The sequence below is a fragment of the Chiloscyllium plagiosum genome, unplaced genomic scaffold, assembly GCF_037043375.1.
Source record: "Chiloscyllium plagiosum isolate Xiang-an unplaced genomic scaffold, Cpla_swu_hap1 HiC_scaffold_23, whole genome shotgun sequence".
NCBI classification, from domain to species: domain Eukaryota; kingdom Metazoa; phylum Chordata; class Chondrichthyes; order Orectolobiformes; family Hemiscylliidae; genus Chiloscyllium; species Chiloscyllium plagiosum.
This window is the reverse complement of record NW_028270161.1, coordinates 52,661,687-52,682,545: the sequence shown is the minus strand read 5'-3', so window position 1 is coordinate 52,682,545 and position 20,859 is coordinate 52,661,687. Positions and strand designations below refer to the sequence as shown.

At 42.0% G+C, this 20,859-nt stretch overlaps 1 protein-coding gene across 1 annotated transcript in view; it reads right to left on the bottom strand.

Annotated features, from left to right (window-relative positions):
• Window positions 1-13,248: 13,248 nt before the first annotated feature.
• The window catches only part of LOC122561599 (solute carrier organic anion transporter family member 1C1-like), a 51,206-nt gene continuing 43,595 nt past the window's right edge, over window positions 13,249-20,859 (bottom strand). Inside the window, exons 14-15 of the mRNA XM_043713451.2 lie at window positions 16,879-16,996; window positions 13,249-14,001 (exon numbers count right to left, since the gene is read on the bottom strand). Coding sequence (XP_043569386.2) covers window positions 13,797-14,001; window positions 16,879-16,996 — 323 coding nt within the window. The 3' untranslated portion in view covers window positions 13,249-13,796. The remainder of the gene's footprint in view (window positions 14,002-16,878; window positions 16,997-20,859) is intronic.

Below are 20,859 nucleotides of genomic sequence, written 5' to 3'. Positions count from 1 at the left end.
CTAATAAGTCTATTTGAAAATGAATGAACTGAATGACCTTCCAGGATATTTTATCAATGTATATATGTACTCATTGCACTAATTTCCTTTGCAAATCTCAAAAATTGCTGACTGCCTTCCCTTCAAATATTTCAATGTTTGTTTCACATTATCTTGGAGAGCACATCTACATAATAATCTTATAATTCCAGTCACTCTTAAGAAAATGATGGTGGGAATATCTATGTTCAGACACAGTTCTTATACTGTTTTGAAAGATTCCAAAATGCTCAGTCTAATTATCCGACTGCACCTTCCCCAACTACCTCTTCCACGAAAAGTACATCTCTCTAGGAATGGAGGAACAGTTACATTCCAAAAGGATGAAGGAAGTCTTCAATCAAAAATATTGGTGAAAAAGATAAAAAAATTAACTTGTGATTTGAAAGATTGGGAATTTATCCATCAATAAATGAATTATATCGAAGATAAAATCTACTGAAGTCCCATTTATCCTTGAGTGTGGATTATCATCCAAACTTGAATTCATGGAATTAATTTAATGTAGTAACATTAAACCAAGGGGCAAAGCATTTGACAGAATTGGTAAAGGACAATTTCAAAACTCTGAACTGTCAATGTGAACATTTGTGCCAAATTGTGGAGGAGCATGTTTTTCTAATGTTACGATCCCAACATTAAGGTTAAGAAAGCTTTCGGCACTTAAGAGTACTGATGCATGGAATTTCAGCCCTTTCAAACCTTTGGTCATTCTATCAGGAACCTTAAGCCCTACAAGTTATACAATTGGCTATCAACACCCAGGGCAACAGAACAGAGCAGTGGGTGAGGCAACAGGATTGGATTTGTCGAGCTTGGCACAATGAAATCATTGTTTTGTGCATCCTCATCAGAATCCATTCCATGATAGTCTGGCATGGCTGTACTGTCTCAGCTATGGCCTCATCTCTCCTCAATCACTTTTGACCCCAGTGTGGTATTATAACAAAGATGAGAAATTATATTGAAAGAAAATATCATCTGGCAATTTTTGCTAAATGTAAAATGCGTGCGCATTAGAGATCATATGGTTTTATAAGCATACAAATTCTGGCCTTTCTACAATGTCATAGCTTGCACACATTTGATTAAACACTGAAGTTAATTGGCATTCCATGTTCTTTGCAATTTAAACACATTAGTCATCTGGAAAATACCCAAGCAGTTAAATATAGCAACCTTAAGAGGAGTATGACAGAATAATTCCATGCCATATGAATGATAGTAATAATAATTGTTCCTGTTATATTAAACAACTGCTTTCAGTTGATAATATAATTATATTACTGTCACCACCTTGCCTATGTTAATTGAAGTACTTGTTACAAGTAGAGTTATGCTGCAACTGGTATATAATTTAAACCAGGACCTCACACAGACAGTTTTCTATCCCTTCTGTATGTGGCTAACAAGGAGTTTCAGAATCAGAATGTTCAGTTTTAAAATATATTTATAAACATAGCAGTTACATTTCTTATTGCAATTTCCTCTCTTATAATTTAGTTACAAAAAGGTTGCACGTCTATATTCAGATAACGACAGCCTCTGTCTACACATGTAGTTTGCATCACAGTTCCTATTGCTTGTGTTAAAAAGAAGATATGTAGTGTATTTAAATATAGACTTTGGACCACTCATAATGGGTACACTGGTGAAAGGGAAACCTTTTAGTCACATCAATTGGATGGTAAGTCCCTACCAGGTTCCTTCCATCTGTGGGTGAAAATCTAGATTTGAAGGGAAGTTGCGAAGCTGAGTGGACTTTTTTTTTATATATATTTTCCCGGGCTCTTTTTTTTTTTTTGCTTTTTTTTTCCCCAGCACCCATGGTGTGTGTGTGCAGGTGTGAGACACAGTGGAAGACACAAAGTGCACGAATCTTTATTCAATTTCCACCACCAGGAAGATAGGAAAACACCCGGGTGGCCAGTGACAAACACTGCCCTTCACATCAAAGGGCAGTGCTGTGTGATCAAAACAGTGAAGGGGAGGGTAGGGACTAAATCAGACAAACTTACTGGAGTTCTTTGAGGATGTACTGAGTGGACTTTATTGAGGCATGCTAAGATTTTCTGATTGGTTTACGAGATGTGGGCATCGTTGGCAATTACTGGCCATGAGAAGATGGTGGTGAATTGGCGTGAGTCTATGTGCTGCGCATGCATCCATAGTGCTATTACGAAGGAAGTTCCAAGATTTTGACACAGCAATGTTGAAGGAATAGCAATGTATTTACAAAGACAGGATAGTGAGTAATTTGGAGGAGAACCTGCAAGCAGTGATGTTGCTCTGCTACCTTTGTTCTTCTAGACGGTATAAGTCAATGGTTTGAACATTACTATTGGTGCCAATCAAGTGCGCTGCTTTTTGTTGGATGGTGCTGAGTTTCATGAATGCCGTTTGATTTGCACCTATCAGGTGCTTAAAGAGTTTTACAAACGGGAGTAGCTAGGGCATAGAATATACTCTGGGTGGGGCCAAGAGTGGTTCGACGTCATCACTACGAACCAAGCTGGTCAAGTCCTAAAACCTAAGACCTGTATCTGCAGCAGATGATGAGGGAACCAACAAGAGGGAAAAAATATAATTGACCTCATCCTTACCGACCTGCCTACCACAGGTACATCTGCCCATGGCAGTATCTGTAAGAATGACCATTGAACAGTCTTTTTGGAGGTGAAGTCTCACTTTCACTTTGTGTTAGGTGGCCCTTCCACCATCCTAAATGGGACAGACTTCAAACAAATCTGGCAACCCAAGACAGGGCATGCATGAGGTGCTGTGGCCCCACAACAGCAGCACAATTATTCTCCAGCCTCATGCCTAGCACATCTCTAGAATTACAATCAAGCCAAGGAAGACATTAGGCATGCCTAAAAATGAGGTGTCATTCTGATGAAGCTACAAAACACGACTACATGCATCCCGAACAGCATAAGCAAGTGATACACATAGCTAAGCAATCCCATTAACAACTAAACAGATCTCAGCTCTGGAATCCTGCAATCATCTACCTTGATGTTGTTGGACAATCAACAGGAGGAGGCTCCACAAATACTCCCATCCTCAGTGACAGGGGACAGCAACACATCAAGAGGCTTATGCTGTGGTGGGAGGCCATTTCCGACTTCTGTAGCCTCCTGGAACAAGGCTTCCATCTCAGTAGACCAGCTATGTCCATATTGCTACTCACTGATAAGATGCCCGATACCAGAGTATTGTTCCCCACCCCACCTTCCAAACCCACACCCTCCAGTCCCAATGGCGTTCCTGCTGCCTGCCGTTCAACAAGTTAAGTGCTCCCTTCTGCATCAAAGAAAAAAAAATTATGATTGTCAGTCCTATCTTGTGTGGAGGGTGACTGTGAGGCAAAGGTGTGACAGGGTAAATTGAACGGCAGTGAGAATGGATGTTGATGACTCACAGAGGAATGTGAGGTGACGGAGGAGAGAGGGCAATGAATGGTGCTGTAGGCATATAGTTTTGAGAAGTGTTATGCAGGAGGATGTCAGGTAAGTCAGAGTGAAAGGCTTGGCACCCAACTGTGTGATGGTCCTCCCCTGTTATGGCCCCTGGCATCCTAGATGCTCTTGGTGCTCAGGTCTAACTCATACTGTTAAGGAAAAATCCTTCCTTTGACAGAACGGAGTTTTTTGGGGAGCATAGAGGTGGAATGACAATTGGTTGGCTTGGGTAAAGAGAAATGGCCAGTCACATTGTCACTTGAAAATAGTCCACGGTGTTTGCAGATCTTCTGTGGTGATGTTCACTTTGAGGCCGTAGGTAGCTGTGTTATCCACAATGTGTGATGGAAAGAGTGAAGGACACACAAATCAGTGAGGCAATATTTATGTATGTTTGTGTTCAAGAAAAATCATTTATTTGAAGTGAATAATGTAATTGAAACTAGTACTTGTTTACATGAGATCAACTTGACATTAACAACATGAATTATGTGTTTGAGGATCAACATATTCCTGGTTACTGTTGACATTACTGGGTGTCATTTTTCAGTTTTAATTTTTATGCTGCATTTTCAATGACTTAAAAACCCTATGAAAAAATTATTCACACTTACTAACTTGCAACTGCTGAGGAAAAAGAAAAGCTAATTTACTTCCATTAACTTCACATTATGGGCGTATTCTGCAAATAGAGATGCAGTAGATTTCAATTGGGATGGTTGTGAAGACACAAAATAGGAGGGTTTGTGATGGACTGGAAATCTGAAGAGATTAAATTAGAGCAGAGTTCATTTTTCAGTACCATAGGGAATGGAGATGGGGCAACACTAGAAACAAAAAGTGTTTCTAGCGAGTTCTCTATTGATGAGTTTGCGGACTAGTTAATCTGTGCCAATTGCATAGTATCTCCCCTTCCTCTCCCTTCATTTTGTTTGTTGCATTTGCATCCGTCTCCTTGTTTCTCAGTCTCGAGTTCTGATGCACAGTTTTTAACCAAAATGCAATCAACATGCTTCATTGGGTTCACGTGGATTGTGTGGTTAAACATAAATAGTGGGAGCCACTCAGTCATTCCAATAACAGGTACCTTTTACTTCTCCCCCAGTGCCAATTAAACCAATGCATATCACCTCCATTAAAACAGAAGAGGAGGTGCAGACTTAAACTATTCAGGCGCTAGTATCCATAGCCAGCAAACTTAATACAAAGAAGTGGGGAGAGATACATTATAGTAGGAAGAATGAAGAAGGACAATATGGTACAATTTTAAAGGAATAGAGAGACCTGGGGCGTATCTTTAAAAACGCCAGCACGAGTTATGATGACCATTAAAAACTAAACAGTGTGGGATTCTTGGCTATATTAAGATGGAACAGGATACAAAAGCAGATATTTTAGGTACTCTTAAAACACTAGATATCCCTCAGCTGAAGTGTTGTGTCCATGGCACAGGTTGAGTTTGCATCCTCCAACAACATGCTTTATTTGATGCGGCAATGTTTATATTATCTCACGTGGCCTGCTTATGTTTTTTCTCACATAGACCTCCAAGGTTTAATGTTAGACTAGAGGAGCAGGCTTCCTGTCATGCTGAAAGTAATCTGAGGTCAGATGGAGTCTGAGACTATTATACCCTTTGGTCACATGTTACGATATAGTGACGATAATCTGAGCATATCTCTACTGACATATTGACTATGAGGACCTTAGAAATTTACAAAAATGAATTTACATGAAATACAGAAGATGCTTAGTTGACTGATACCAAGGATAAAGGATTTTGGTTGTGTTGACTCAGGAGAACCTGAGGTCCTTAATGCAGAAAAGATTAGAAAGAGATTTGATAGAGTTGTTCAAAATCTGAACGGCTTTGTTAGAGTGAGTAAAGAACAACTGTTTAAGTTGGAAGAGGATCTGTAACTTTGGACACACACTTAACTTGATTGGCAAATAACAGATGAGTCAAAAGGTGTGGTGCTGGAAAAGCACAGCATCTGAGGAGCAGGAGAGTTGATGTTTTGGATGCTGCCTGACCGGCTGTGCTTCTCCAGCACCACACCTTTTGACTCTGATCTCCTGCGCTTTCTCCTAAATAACAGAGGTGATATAAAAATATATAAACAGTAGATTGTTGTCATCTAGTATGCATTAAAGGTGCAAGAAGAAAATTCAATGGTAACGTTTAAAATAAAATCAAATAAATACTTGAAGGAAATAAATAGTGAGGCAGTGGAGTGAGATTGACTCGATAATTCTACCAATGGTCCATTTGGCCTTCTTCTGTGAAGTATCATTTCCTGATTTTGTGTCAATGCAACAACATTGTTTTGAGCAGTTGCTGAATGACTCGCTTTGAATTTCCATCTTAATGTCAGGTTTCTCGCGCTTGAGGATTTTTTGTTGTTTTTCTATCTGAAGCTGATGACAGATCTGTGTATGTGTAGTATTTTTAAGTTGTGGTTCTGATTGACGTTCAGCTCGGTGTGAGATGATGAATAAATGTCATCAAGTTATCCCACCTTTTCATTTTGACATTTTTTTCTCTGAAGATAATGTGTTTTTGATTCTGTTTTGTGGCAACGTTAGCGTTCTGCGGTGAGTTAAGTACTTCTTAGCATATCTCATCTGTTGTTAGTCACTGGTTTATCATTTTCAAAGATAATTATTTTACAAGATCTGTTGAAAGAAGCAATCTGGGAAACACAGTATGTACAAAAAAAAATAAACACCTGGATTTCGATTGGACCGATTTACTAGTTATTGAGTGAACAATGTTTTTCTGTGCCATTGTCTTTGGATATACTGGCTTTGTATCATCCACTGTGCACTCTGCAGTCCAATTCAAATGCAATGGCCTGGTGGTATTGTCACTAGTTTGTTCATCCAGTAACTCAGGGAATTTTCTGGCGACCTGAGTTCAAATCACGACAGATGGTGAGATTTGGATTCAGTAAAAAATCCAGAACTAAAAGTCCAATGATCAGGTAAGAACTTGGAACAGGAGTAGGTCATCTGGCCCTTCAAGCCCACTCCACCATTCAATAAGATCATGGCTGATCTTTTCATGACTTCAGCTCCACTTACCTGCCCGTTCACCATAACGCTTAATTCCTTTACTGTTCAAAAAAATTATCTATCTTACCTTTAAAAACATTTCATGAGGAATCCTCATCAACTTCACTGGGCAGGGATTTCCATAGATTTACAATCCTCTGGGTGAAAATGTTCCTTCTCAATTCAGTCTGAAATCTGCTCCCCCTAATTTGGAGGCTATGCCCTCCAATAGCAACGTCCTCTCTACTTCTATCTTACCTATTCCCTTCATGATTTACATTTTTCTATAAGATCCCCCCTCATTCTTCTAAATTCCAATGAATATAACCCCAGTCTGTTCAATCTCTCTTTATAAGTCAACCCCCTCAACTCCGGAATCAACCTGGTGAACCTCCTGTGCACCCCTTTCTAGTGCCAGTACATCCTTTCTCAAGCAAGGAGACCAAAACTGCACACAGTGTTCCAGCTGTGGCCTCACCAGCGCCCTATAAAGCTGAAACATAATCGCCCTGCTTTTAAATGCAATATCTTTAACAATGAAAGACAAAATTCCTTCACTGCACTTTTGCACTTGCAGACCAACCTTCTGTGATGCTCAGTGGACTGGATTGCTGGTTAGCAATCTGATGTGATGCCAGCAGGGTAGGTTCAATTCTTATGCCCGAAACATCGACACTCCTGCCCCTCGGATGCTGCCTGACCTGCTGTGCTTTTCCAGCGCCACACTTTATGACTCTGACTCTCTTGCATCTGCAGTCTTTACTTTCTCCTAACCTTCTGTGATTCATACACTAGGACACCCAGGTCCCTCTGCACAGCAGCATGAATCCATTGTCGAATGTTGGAAAAGCCCATCTGGTTCACCAATGTCCTTCAGGGAAGAGAAATTGCCATCCATACCTAGTCTGGACGACATGTGACTCCAGACCCACAGCAATGTGGTTAACCCTTAACTGCCCTCCGGGATGGATAATAAATGCTGGCTGAGCTGGCAATGCCATCATCTCGCGGATAAATTAAAAAGTAAATTAAGTCAAGTCAGACCAACGCAATGTCCTGTGCAATTTTATTATTGGATTCAACGGACTTAGTGTAAATTTATCACAGAGTGCCATCTCTCCATGCTGACTTTCTGCTCCACTCTCTGCCCCTCTGCCAAAACCCCCAGCCCACCATGCCTCCCCCAACAGTCGTTATCAGTGATAATCTGTGTCCCCCCAGATGATGGCCACCGTTCTCTTCCATGGTCCTGCTACATCATTGCAATGACCTTATCACTAAAGACGGGGTAAAAGTTCTTTCAGCAATTACAAGAAAACAAATCCAATTTCTGAGGTATCAACCTGAAGTTAAGGGGCACCCTTTAAAAGTTTGTGAAGCTTGTGAAACACTATATTAGCTGCTGCTTTCGAAATTACCATAAACAATAGAATGACAGGAAGGAAGTTGAATTCCATTAGTGGAATGTTGTAGCCCTATTGTTGTGTACTCGGTCCATGTTTTAGCTGATGCTGAAATGTATACGTTATACCATGATGATGGAAGCAATGTTATAAAAATAGTTGTTCTCTGATGTGATCAGCAAATGAGTCTGGAACACATCTCTTATTAAATATTTTTTACCATTAAAAGCAAGAATGTATCAATTGTGTTCACTCAATTTTTTTGCACTTGCCAATCTTTAGGATACTATTAATCATCGGCCATGTTTCATTACTGTTTTTGGATGGGTTCTAACGTAAAGGTTATATCCAATGTATTGATAACTCATTATACAGACATGAAGTATACACTTGAATTTAAGCATAGCACAACTCTATATCATTACTTGCCTTTTTCTTCAAGCCATATTCTATATTATTTATGTAATTAGGTACTGTAAAAGCACTTTGATTGTTGTCCAGTTGCTAATAATCATGCTCTGTTTTGAAACTGATTAGAGGACTACAAAACTGTGACTAAGAGGGGCTTTTCAATTAAAGAATGCAAATACTACATGCAACACTCTATAACTGGATGTGACACAAGCATGAAATGGAGTTTAGAAATTCCATTCCACCTTCAAACAAGTGCTGCATTTTTACCTCTGACTGCCCTGACTAAGTATGAATCCAGACAAAAATAGAGTTTGGTAACTAAAATTTACTCATTTTTAAAAATAAAAGCCTGATTTAGGTGGCTCCATTTAAAACATAAATGCATCGAAATTGGGAAATCCAGCCATGAGGGAAGGTTATCCTTTATTTGAAGGTTATCCTGACTCACATGGGCGGATGGTTGAATAAAGAAGCAGAACCAGTTCCTCCCTTCATGGAATCATAGCAATTGGAGCCCCCCCCACCCCCGCCTCCCCCAACATCCCCACTCAACCCCAGGCCGGTTATTACAGCCTCTTTGCCGCTTTGCCTCTACATATAAATTCAGGACACCGTATATTTGCCTTTCTCAACCTGGTCAGTCACCTTCAATGATTTACGCACACCACTCCACTCACCACTATGCCCCTGCACCCCTTCAGAAAACGACTCATTATACATTGCTTCTGCTTGGATTTCCTACCAAAAGCAATATTTTATTAGTTGGTCATTTGAAGAGGAAATCTGGAAAACGACAGTTCATGAATGTCATGGCCAAAGGGAGAAGTGTCAAGATTAGGTGATGAAGGGCTTTTGCCCGAAACGTCGATTTTCCTGCTCCTCGGATGCTGCCTGACCGGCTGTGCTTTTCCAGCACCACTCTGATCCATTCTCTGATCTCCAGCATCTGCAGTCCTCACTTTCACCTTCACAGAAGTGTGCCTCACGATATTAATTATACCTGCAGATTTTGAAGGTGGAAGCTGTTATTGAGTAGGACAGCTGACCTCGCCTATGTGAGAGATGACCAGTGTGTTGTAGAACTGTGTAACTATATAGCACTGTACCTGCATGGAGAGTGCTGTGGGTGCTTCAAATAGAGGCAGTATGTGCCTATTAGTGTGAAAGGCAAGGCTGTAAGGTGGAGGGAATGCTGGATGATGAGAGAAATTGAGACTCTGGTCAAGAAAAGGAAGGAGGCATATGGCAGGTATGGACAGCTGTGGTCAAGCGAATCCTTTGAGGAGTACAAGGGCAGTTGGAGCTTACTCAAGAGGGAAATCAGGATGTCGAAAAGGGACATGAGATAGATGGCAAAAAGGGTTAAGGAGAATCAAAAGAGATTCTACAAATACATTAAGGACTAAAGAGTAACGAGGGAGAGAGTCGGGCTCTTAAAGATTAACAAGGCCATCCATGTGAGGAACAGTAAGGTGGGATACTAAGCAAATATTTTGCATCAGTACTTACTGTGGAAAAGGATATGGACGCTAGCAACCTTGGAGAAATGTATACATGAAAAGTGTTCATATCGCAGATGAGGAGCTGCTGGGCGAACTAAAACTCATAAAGATGGATAAATCCCCGGAACCCTGATCAGGTGTACCCCAGAATTCTGTGGGACGGTAGGGAAGTGATTGCTGGACCCCTTGCTGAGATATTTGTATCATTGATAGTCACAGGTGAGATGCCAGAAGATTGGAGATTGGCTAATATGGTGCCACTATTTAAGAAAGGTGGTAAGGAAAAGCCAGGAAGTACAGACCAGTGAGCCTGATGTCAGTGATGGACAAGTTATTGAAGGGAATCCTGAGGGAAAGGATCTACATGCATTTGGAAAAACACTGACTGATTAGGGATAGTCAATACGGCTTTGCATGCAGGAAATTGTGTCTCACTAACTTGATTGAATTTTTTTGAAGAAGTGACAAAGAAGATTGATGAAGGCAGAGTGGTGGATATTGTCGATATGGACTTCAGTAAGGCGTTTAAAAAGATTCCACATGGTTGACTGGTTAGGAAGGTTAGAACAATGGGAGCCAAGGAGAGCTAGCTATGTGGATATAAAATAGGTCTGAAGGTAGGAAACAGAGGGTGATGGTGGACGGTTGTTTTACGGACTGGATGCTTGTGATCAACAGTGTGCCACAAGGATTGGTGCTAGGTCCACTGCTTTTTGTGATTTACATAAATTATTTGGATGTGAATATAGGAGGAATGGTTATTACATTTGCAGATGACAACAAAATTGGAGGTGTAGTGGACAGCCAAGAAGGTTACCTCAGAGTACAACAGAACCTTGCTCAGATGGGCCAGTGGGCTGAGGAGTGGCAGATGGTGTTTAATTTAGATAAATGTAAAGTGCTGCATTTTGGAAAGGCAAATCAAAGCAGGACTTATACACTTAATGGTAATGTCCTGGGGAGAGTTGCCAAACATAGGGATCATGGGATGCAGCTTCATAGATTCTTGAAGGGAGACAGGGTAGTGAAGAAAGCATTTGGTACATTTGCTTTTACTGGTCAGTGCATTCAATGGAGGAGTTGGGATGTCAAGTCGTTGCTATACAGGACATTGGTTAGGCTATTTCTGAGATACTAGGCAAAAGCGAGGACTGCAGATGCTGGAAACCAGAGTTTAGATCAGAGTGGTGCTGGAAAAGCACAGCAGATCAGACAGCATCCGAGGAGCAGGATGCTGCCTGACCTGCTCTGCCTTTCCAGCACCACTCTGATCTAAACCCTACTTCTGTAATACTGCATTCAATTCTGGTCTCCCCGCTATAGGAAAGATGCTGTGAAATTTGAAAGGGTGCAGAAAAGTTTTACGAGGATGTTGCTGGGATTGGAAAGTTTGAGCTGTAGGGCAAGACTGAATAGGCTGGAGCTATTTTCCCTGGAGCATTGAAAGTTTTGGGGTGAACGTATAGAATTTTATAAAAAGCATGAGAGTCATTGGTAGGGTGAACAGCCAAGGTCTTTTTCCAGGGTGGAGGAGTCCAAACGTAGAGGGCATAGGTTTAAGGTGAGGGGGAAGGATATAAAAGGGACCTAAGGAGCAACAGTTTCAAGCAGAGGGTGGTGCGTGTATGGAATGAACTGCCAGAGGAAGTGGTGGAGGGGGTACAATTGCAATATTTAAAAGGCATCTGGATGGATATATGAATAGGAAGGGTTTAGAGGGATATGGGCCAAATGCTGACAAATGGAACTGGATCAATTTAAAATATCTGGTCAGCATGGATGAGTTGGACTGAAGGGTCTGTTTCTATACTGTACAACTCTATGACTCTAATTAAAGTAAAATTAACCTTTATCGTTGGAAATTCCTATTAATTTGAGTTAGTTCCAACGCGCATTAAAGATATGACTACTAAAATGGAATCTCAGCTTTATTCAGCTGAGGATCATTTAAGTAAACTGCTTGATTTTGATTTACAGTCTCCTCTTCAGAGATCGTAACAACTGCGAATTTGTAAATTGTTCAGTTTCCATTAATAATTCTTTTGGTATTTTCAGTCCAAAAATTCAAGGAACCCCTCCCAAATGATTTCCTGCCCATCCTGAAGTCTCCAATCCCCATACTGCTCAGAAATGCCCCCTACATCATAGAGCCATCGAATTATTACAGTGCAGGAGAAGGCCACTCAGCTCATCATGTCTGCAGTGGTTCTGTTCATTAGCACAATCTCTTGCCTTTTATCCATATCCCTGTGTACTATTTCTATCCAAATAATCATCAATGACCTTTCCAGGCTGTGCATTCCATAACCTAACTATGTGCCGAATAAAACAAGTTTTCACTCACATCACTATTGCCTCGTTTTGCACATCACTTTAAGTCTGTGTTCTTTCACTCCTTTTAATTTTAACAAGTGGCAACAGCTTCTCCCTGTCTACTCTGTCCGGCCCGCTCATGATTTTGAAATCTCCATCGAATCTCCCCTTTTACTTGGGAGTACAGTCCCAAGTTCTGCAATCTATCCTTGGATCTAGAGTTTCTGATTCCTGAAACCACCCTTGTATATGGTCCCTGTTCTCTCCCGAAAAGCACCCCCCTCCCCCCTCCTCCCGTCGTCACTGTGGATCATTTCCTCTGAGCTAATTGTACACCAGTCAAGCTTTGGCATTGATGGGACTACTCAGCTGGTGGTCAGCCATAATGCCAGGCACCTCTCGAGGACAGGCCTTCCATTACCTGAGGGATGGGAATCCCATGATTACCTCATGTAGGCTGCCCCAATGTGCTATCACTGAGGGGCAGCCATTTTTGTTGCATCAGTCAGCCCACAGCTGACCTCGCTACACGGGGTGTAGGATTGAGGCCCCTGGAAAATCTAGCCCTATGTATATAGCAGAATGTAGTTAATTTTACACTTCCTTTCTCTGTGGTTCCACTGCGGTCCCTTCCATACAATGATCATGCATCAAGTTGACAGTCTGTCACACTAGTTATTCTCATATAGAATTAAGACTTCCAGAATTTCACCCTCTGTCTTTCTGCTCTCTATATTGTCTGCTGCATTTGAAACAAACTATTAATTTAGTCGATTTTACATGTTAAAATATAAGCTGGAAATAGCTCATACAAAAGTGCCATCCCATAGCACAAATTCAACCCTTGTTACCAATCAATCTGGGCATTTTGAGGGGAAGAGACAATTGGATAGAGGATGTCTTAACTCACTAAATTAGGCAAAGTGTGTTAACCAACTCGAGAGTGTGGCGCTGGAAATACACTAGGAGCAGGAGAATCGACGTTTCAGGTATAAGCTCTTCCTGATGCCCGAAACATTGATTCTCCTGTTCCTTGGATGCTGCCTGACCTGCTGTGCTTTTCCAGCACCACACTCTTGACTCTGATCTCTAGCATCTGCAGCCCTCAGTTTCTCCTTGTATTAACTAACTCTATAAATGAGTACATTAACTCGGTGTGCTAGTTAATCTGAGGGTGTGTTGATCAAGTCTGAGAGCCAATCAGATGGTGTGCTGATTGAGTCAGCCAGTCAGGTGATGGTGTGCTGATCCAGTATGCCAGCCAATCAGAGGGTGTGTCCATTTATTGTACCAGTGAAGGGGATTGTCCACGAACTGTCAATGGCAACAAATGTAGTTTTAAAGACACTGTTTCCAAGTCAGAATTTTACAGAGTTACTGAAACATTTCTCACACATAACTATTTGGAACAACTCAATTTTATAGCTAAATAGACCCATCACAGAGCTTGGCACAACAGGAGTGTGAGCAAATCAGGACAACCATCTATTGATTTTCAGCACTTTCTGGGAGTGCTCACATATAAATATCACTCCTCACGTAAAATAGAAATGGAACTTTTCAAGCCTTCTTTTTCTCCATACAGCCCAGATGTCTCCTTAGTGAACTCATGGATCAGGATTGACTGCGTTCATCGAGAGGTCACAGCCAGTGCGGTCATTATCTTCATTAGTGATGTCCAGTTCTGTACATACATTGTCAAATGCTTTTTCATCTTTTATTGCAAAACGCTTCTTCACTTGCATAAACAACGGAATAAATAGAGTAAAACAGGCCATTGCCAATCCGGCAGGCACTCCGAGGTAGATATACCTGGAAGGACAAATATGGAAGGACATCAGAGAGAATTTAAAAATGGTATTTCGTAGCAAATGCTCTTCTCAAGACCGTACGGAACTACAGATAGTTGCAAACACAACCCAGACCGTCACGCAAACCAGCCTCCCACCCACTGACTCCATTTGGACTGCCCACTGCCCCAGGAAAGCAAGCAACATAAGCAGAGACTCCTCCCACCGCAATTATACGCTCTTCCACCATCTTCCATTGGATAGAAGAGATAAAAGTTTGAATACACGTGTGAACAGATTCAAGAACAGCTTCTTCCCCGCTGTTATCAGACCTTTGAATGAACATTTCAAATCTTAATATTGATCTCTCTCTCTCTCTGCAACTTCTCTGCTTCTGCAAGGCTGTATTCTGCATTTTGTTCTTCCACTGTGTATGGTATGACCTGCCTGTATAGCTTATAAAACAACACTTTTCACTGTATCTCAATAGACATGATAGCAATGAATCAATCAATCAATCTAAAATAAATCAAATGAACATTTTAAGGTGAGACATGATAGCAATGTCCTACAGAGATAGCACATTCTGATCGATTATTCTGGGCTGCCTCACAGCCTAATCAAAAGGTCCTCTGGAAATACAATCAGCGCATTTTTGAGGATGTGCCTTGTCTACTTCAGGGCCAAAATTGTCCTGAATTCAGTTGGAAATAGGTTAAAAGCAATGATGAGTCACCTTCTTGATCCACTGGTGTAACGACATATGCAGTGATAGTAGAAAGAGAGAAAGTGAGGGCTGCAGATGCTGGAGATCAGAGCTGAAAATGCGTTGCTGGAAAAGCGCAGCAGGTCAGGCAGCATCCAAGGAACAGGAGAATCGATGTTTCGGGCATAAGCCCTTCTTCAGCCATTCGGGCATAAGCCATTCCTGAAGAAGGGCTTATGCCCGAAACGTCGATTATCCTGTTCCTTGGATGCTGCCTGACCTGCTGCGCTTTTCCAGCATAGTAGAAAGAGATTTTGACTCAGTGACACTGAAGGAAAGGCAATATAGTTCCAGCTCAGGGTGGCATGTGGCTTGGAGGGGAACTTACTGTTGGTGGTGGCATTCCCATGCATCTGCTGCTTTGGGCCTTCTAGGAGGTAGAGGTTATTAGTTTGGATGGTGTTGAAGAAGACTTGGTGAGGTGCTGCTGCACGTCTTCTAGATTATGCACACTGCTGCCATTGTATGCTGAGTGTGGCTGGAGCAAATGCCTAAAATGGTGAATGGGGTGTAAATCAAATTGGTTATAGAGTCCTGGATGATGTTGGTCTCCTTGAGTATTGCTGGAGCTGCACTCATCCTGGTAAGGGGACAATGTTCCATCATACTCCCGATTTGTGATTGTAGAGATGGTGGACAGGCTTTAGTGAGTCAAGAGTTGAGTGGGTCACCACAGAATTCCCATCTTTTGACCTGCTCCTGCAGCTGCTGTATTTATAGGTGAGGTCCACTTAAGTTTCTGGTCAATGATAATCCCCAGGCTGTTGATGGTACCAGATTCTGAGATGGTACTGCCGCTGATCAGTTGGTTGGGTTCCCTCTTGTTAGAGATGGTCATCGTCCAGCCCTTACGTAATGTGAATGTTAAAATCATGTGCTCGAAGACCAAATTACCCGGGCACAGAGAGAATGGCTCCCTCACCCAATCAATAAAAGAGAGCTCAAATAAGTGGGGCGTGGAGCTGCAGTCAATTGACAATTTACCTTTGATCTAAGCAAAACGATGTGGAAATTGATTCAAAGATTTACGGATTATACCAAGATGCCACGAGCACAAAGGCCTTGGCAGCACAGCTCTACAGTGTCGCAATGAAAACTGTAAACTGCCCCCAAAATACCTTCATGTCCCTGGTCAAGGCAGTTACTGTTCAGCACTGATTCTGACAGCATATACCGAGCCTGTAGGAGGTGCCAACACTAACGTGAGGCTTGTAGGCACATCCGGCTGATCTCAAACATCCACCACCCTTGCAGTGGAACTCCGACGCTCAAGGATTGGGTGTCCACCCTCCCCACTTCCACCCAACACCCCCTCATCCTACTGAAACGCCCCTGTCCATTCAGAGAAATGAATTTTACCATGAAAATAACCAGGAGTCGGGGTTTGGAGGTGCTGACACAGAACCACTCACACTGGTCAACTCTAACTGCATGACCCTCTAACCAGCTTATTTCGTCTGCTGGGCACCTCCAATTTCATGCTGGATCCGACAGAAACTGAGAAAATGAGAAGTCCCAGTGCAAAAAGTGCCGAGCTCTCCAAAATTTGTGCATGTGTTTATCGAGTCGCTGGTCACCTAGCGGACTCAGGAAGAGTTATCCAAATAAGTTGGGAGTGGGCATCTTTCAGCTGTGCTGAAAAATATGTTGCTGGAAAAGCACAGCAGGTCAGGCAGCATCCAAGGAGCAGGAGAATCGACGTTTCGGGCATAAGCCTTCCTCATTCCTGAAGAAGGGCTTATGCCCGAAACGTTGATTCTCCTGCTCCTTGGATGCTGCCTGACCTGCTGCGCTTTTCCAGCAACACATTTTCAGCTCTGATCTCCAGCATCTGCAGTCCTCACTTTCTTCTATTTGATCTTTCAGCTGTGCACCTAATTTCACTTGAAGTATTGCAGGGGTTCACATGATGGCCAGATGAACTCAACCACTGCTCTCAGAGTGAAGACGGATACCACAATGATCAGGGGTATTGCAGAAGCTTCATCATATTGTGCTACTGTCAGTAGATTCTCACGAGGTTTAGTTTAAATGGATTGTGGCTGCACTGGTTACCTAGGGAACAGCATACCAATTGGCCACAGTACCACCATTATGTTTAGTCCAACAGTCCATTCAGAAATAGCAACAAACCTGAAAGCATCCGTGTCATACAGCCTGCAAGCCCCTCGCCTCCCACAACTGTTGGTTCCCCACTTCAGGCATGTTGTGTCTATCAGAGCTCCAAAGTAAATAGGAGCTGGAATTCCAGCTGGAATAAAAGGAAAAGGACGCAGTGTTGGAAAGACTTTGCGAATAATGTTTTGAACAATAACAACAGCTCACATTTATACAGCGCCTTCAATATCAGTAAAATGTATCAGAAGAGTGTGATAAGGTGTAAGAATTGACTTCGGGATTTGGTGCAAGTGGGTGTTCTGTGAAGCGGGAGAAGGATGTGTCGCTATTGATGTATTTTTATCAATTGGAGAGTGTTCAAGGTTTTGATTTGAGAAATTAGTGATTGGCTAGTGAATCTTTAAGGTTTTATCCTTCTAAATGCAGTAGTTTTAAAGAAGTCCTGGGAAGATATAAGCATTACTTTATGGGCATGGATGGTGATGTGTTGCTACTGTAGCATGTGGGAGCTGTTGGATGCCAAAGTGATCCACACTAACTGCGGTTACAGCAAGTGTCTGTCCAATGAGGAAATTCATTCCAATATTGATGAGCTGAAATCTGAGCTTCAGACACCGCTGAACAGGGAGGGAGGTACAATGACTTTGTTTCATGAGGCAGTCACATTCTTTATGAAAGTATTTCAGATTTTCTTCATGGTCAGGGACAGGAGGGTTTGGCTATGAGTGAAGCTGGCATGGTATCCAGAACATAGCATTAGCCCTGGCAACAGTCCATCAGGTTCACGCATTCTTGCAACTTGTCTGGTTGAGAGCAGGGACTGCAGAGAGGATGAGAAAACTGATCATTGCAACATTGAGCAAGAGCCATTCAAGTGGTGCCAACGTAGCTGCAATAAAGGACATAGAGTCATAGAGTCATACAGTATTGATCATGTCCTTCTGCCCACCATGTCTACGCTTATCAACAAATACCAAACTAAACTAATCCCATTTACCTGAACTTGATCCATAGTCAACAATGCTCTGGCATTTTTAGCACTCATCCAAACATTTCTTAAATGTTACATGAGTACCTGCCTCCACCATCCTCTCAGGCAGCACCTTCCATGTATCTACAACCCTTTGGGTGAATAAAGATTTCCTCTAAACCAGTTACTCCTCACCTTAAAGTTATGCTCTCTGGGAATTAGAGGATTCTCTGCAACTGAGAGGGTGAATTCCAAAGGCTGTGTTGCTGCCTGTGTCAGGATTAAGGACAGTTCCCCGTCACTGGGAGGAACTTAAAAGGAAAGTCTTCAGTTGTCATGGTACATCTGAACATGTGACATAAGTAGGGCTAAGAAAGCGGCTTTATTGATGGAGGTGAGCAACTGGAGACTAAATTAGAAAGCAGAAACACAAAGGTAATAATCTTTGAGCCATGAGCAAATTGGCATAAGGCAAATCAGTTCAGACAATTGAAGGAATGGTTCAAAGACTGGTGTCAGAGAAATGGGTTTTGATTTATGAGGCACTTGTACCAGTTTGGCGAAAAGAGAGAGCTCTAGCACTGGAACAGTCATTACCTGAACTATGCTGGCTTCAACTTATTGGAAAATTGTATAACCTAGGGCAACGGAAGGAATTAAACTGAATAATGATGGGGTGGGGACAGGGTTCACTTGAGGAAAGATTTGGAGTGTTAACGGGAAAGGACAGGGCACTACGGCAGGACAGTGATGCCAGTCATAAAAACCAGAGTGTGTTGGGAAGGCATAGAGCAAACAAACAATAAAACCGGAAGGTTTGCTACTGCTACAGAACATTGCTGAGACCACAGCTATCGTATTATACGCAATGTATTAATCTTTTTACTCTAACAGGAGTGTACTTGCATTGGAAATTGGTCAGTGTAGGTTGACTAGGCTGATGTCTGAGATGAAGGGATTGCTTTAAGAACAAAGCTTGAGCAGATTGGGCTTATACACATTGGAATTTAGAAAAAAGAATGAGAGATGGTGACATTTAAACACAATGACATCCTGAGGGAGCTTGACAGAGTAAATACTGGGAAGATGTTTCATTTTGTTGGCGATTCTAGAACCAGGAGGCACAGTTTCAAAATAAGGAAGCTCCCATGTAAGGCAAAAATGAGAAGCAGCTTCTGCTCTTTGAGAGTTGTTCATGTTTGGAATTCTATTCCACAGAGATCAATGGAGGCATTGAGTACATAAGGTAGAGAGACTTTGATTGACAAGAGAGTTAACTGTTATAGGGAAATGCCAAGGAAGTTGAGAAAAGGACACAATCAGATCAACATAATCTTGTCAACTGGCAAAGTAGGTTCAATGGACCAAGTTACCCACTCATGCCCCTGTATCTTATGATGTTATGGTGAGTTAGCAGACCATAATTTAAACACAGTCAGAGCTATTCAGAAGGATATCCAGAGCTAAACAGTTAAGTTTTAATTGAAAACAACAAATGCTGAAGATTACAGCGGGTCAGGCAGCATCCATGGAGAGAAAGCAAACTAACGATTTGAGTCTACATGACTCTTTGTCAGCGGTGAAGTGAGGTGTGTAGGGGGCAGTATTTATGCAATAGTGGAAGGGTGAAGTGCTGGGGGAGAAAGGATATTGCTAGTTCAAACACCTTGTCGAACAGCAGACGTGAAATGGAAAACAACGAAGACGTGCCTGGTGGAAGAGACAAGGAGAATTCCTGTCGGAGGGAAGAGCAAAACCTCTTCAGGGTGGGAATTCCTCTTGCCCTCTCTCCCTGGATGCTGTCTGGCCCACTGTGATCTCTAGCATTTGTTGTTTTCGGTTCATATTCCAGTATCTGTAATAATTTGCTCCTAGTTAAATTTTAATGATTTTCTTAAATGAGAGGTTGGAGCTGGAAGTGGAATTTCAGAGATCAGAGCAAGTGACAGCTGACAGGTATAGGAAGGAAAACAGCCACATTGGAACACAACATGTTTTTCAGGCCCTGTAGGTTGTTACATGATGGAAGTAGAAGATGCAAAAAAAAGTCAGAATTGTGGAAGCTTACATTGTTCAAAGTGCTGCATGGTTGGAGGAGCTCACACAGGTCTCGAATGGGGAGGCTGTTACATCGAAAGTAATATTGAGAATTTTAAAATTGAGGTGTTGCCTGATTGGAAGCGAATACTGTTTAGTGAGAAATGAGCTGTTGGGTGAATGGGCTATATTTGAGATTAACTTAAAACATCTGCAATGCACAGATGTTTCATCTTGTAGAACAATTTAGAACTTGGAACCATAGTCTAAAAATAAAGGAAGGCCATTTAGAATCCCCACAGTGTGGAAACAGGCCATTCAGCCCAACAAGTCCACACTCACCCTCCGAAGAGTATCCCCGCCTATTCCTGTAACCCTGCTTTCCCAATGGCTAATCCACCTAATCTACATATCCCTGGATAATATGGGCAATTTAACATGGCCAATCCACTAACCTGCATATCTTTGGACTGTAGGAGAAAATCAGAGCAATCTGCACAGACACGGGGAGAATGTGCAAACTCCACACAGACAGTGACCCATAGATGGAATTGAATGCAAGTCCATGGTACCGTGAGGCACCACTCAGCCACCATGCTGCCCAGACAGAGCTGAGGAAACTCTTTTCTCTAGGAGGGTTGACAGTCTTGACACTCCCTTCCTCAAAAGGCAGAATCTTCAACTATTTTGAAGACAGAGGAAGATAGATTCTCGATACAACAGGGACAAAGATTATTGGCGCTATGCAGGAATGTAGAGGTGAGGTTAAAATCCGATCAGCGGTAATCTGATTGAATTGTGAAGCAGGCCTGAAAGGCCAAGTGGTCTACACTTGTTCCTTGTTTGTATGTTTATAAAGGCCAGCAGACTTGTTGTTCTTACGATAAAACGCATAAAACACATAAATTAAAAGTTAATGGTCCATATTTCCACCTCGGGTAGGAAGACAAGTATTTAGCTAAACTAACTTAACCTGGTGTTTCCCCTTT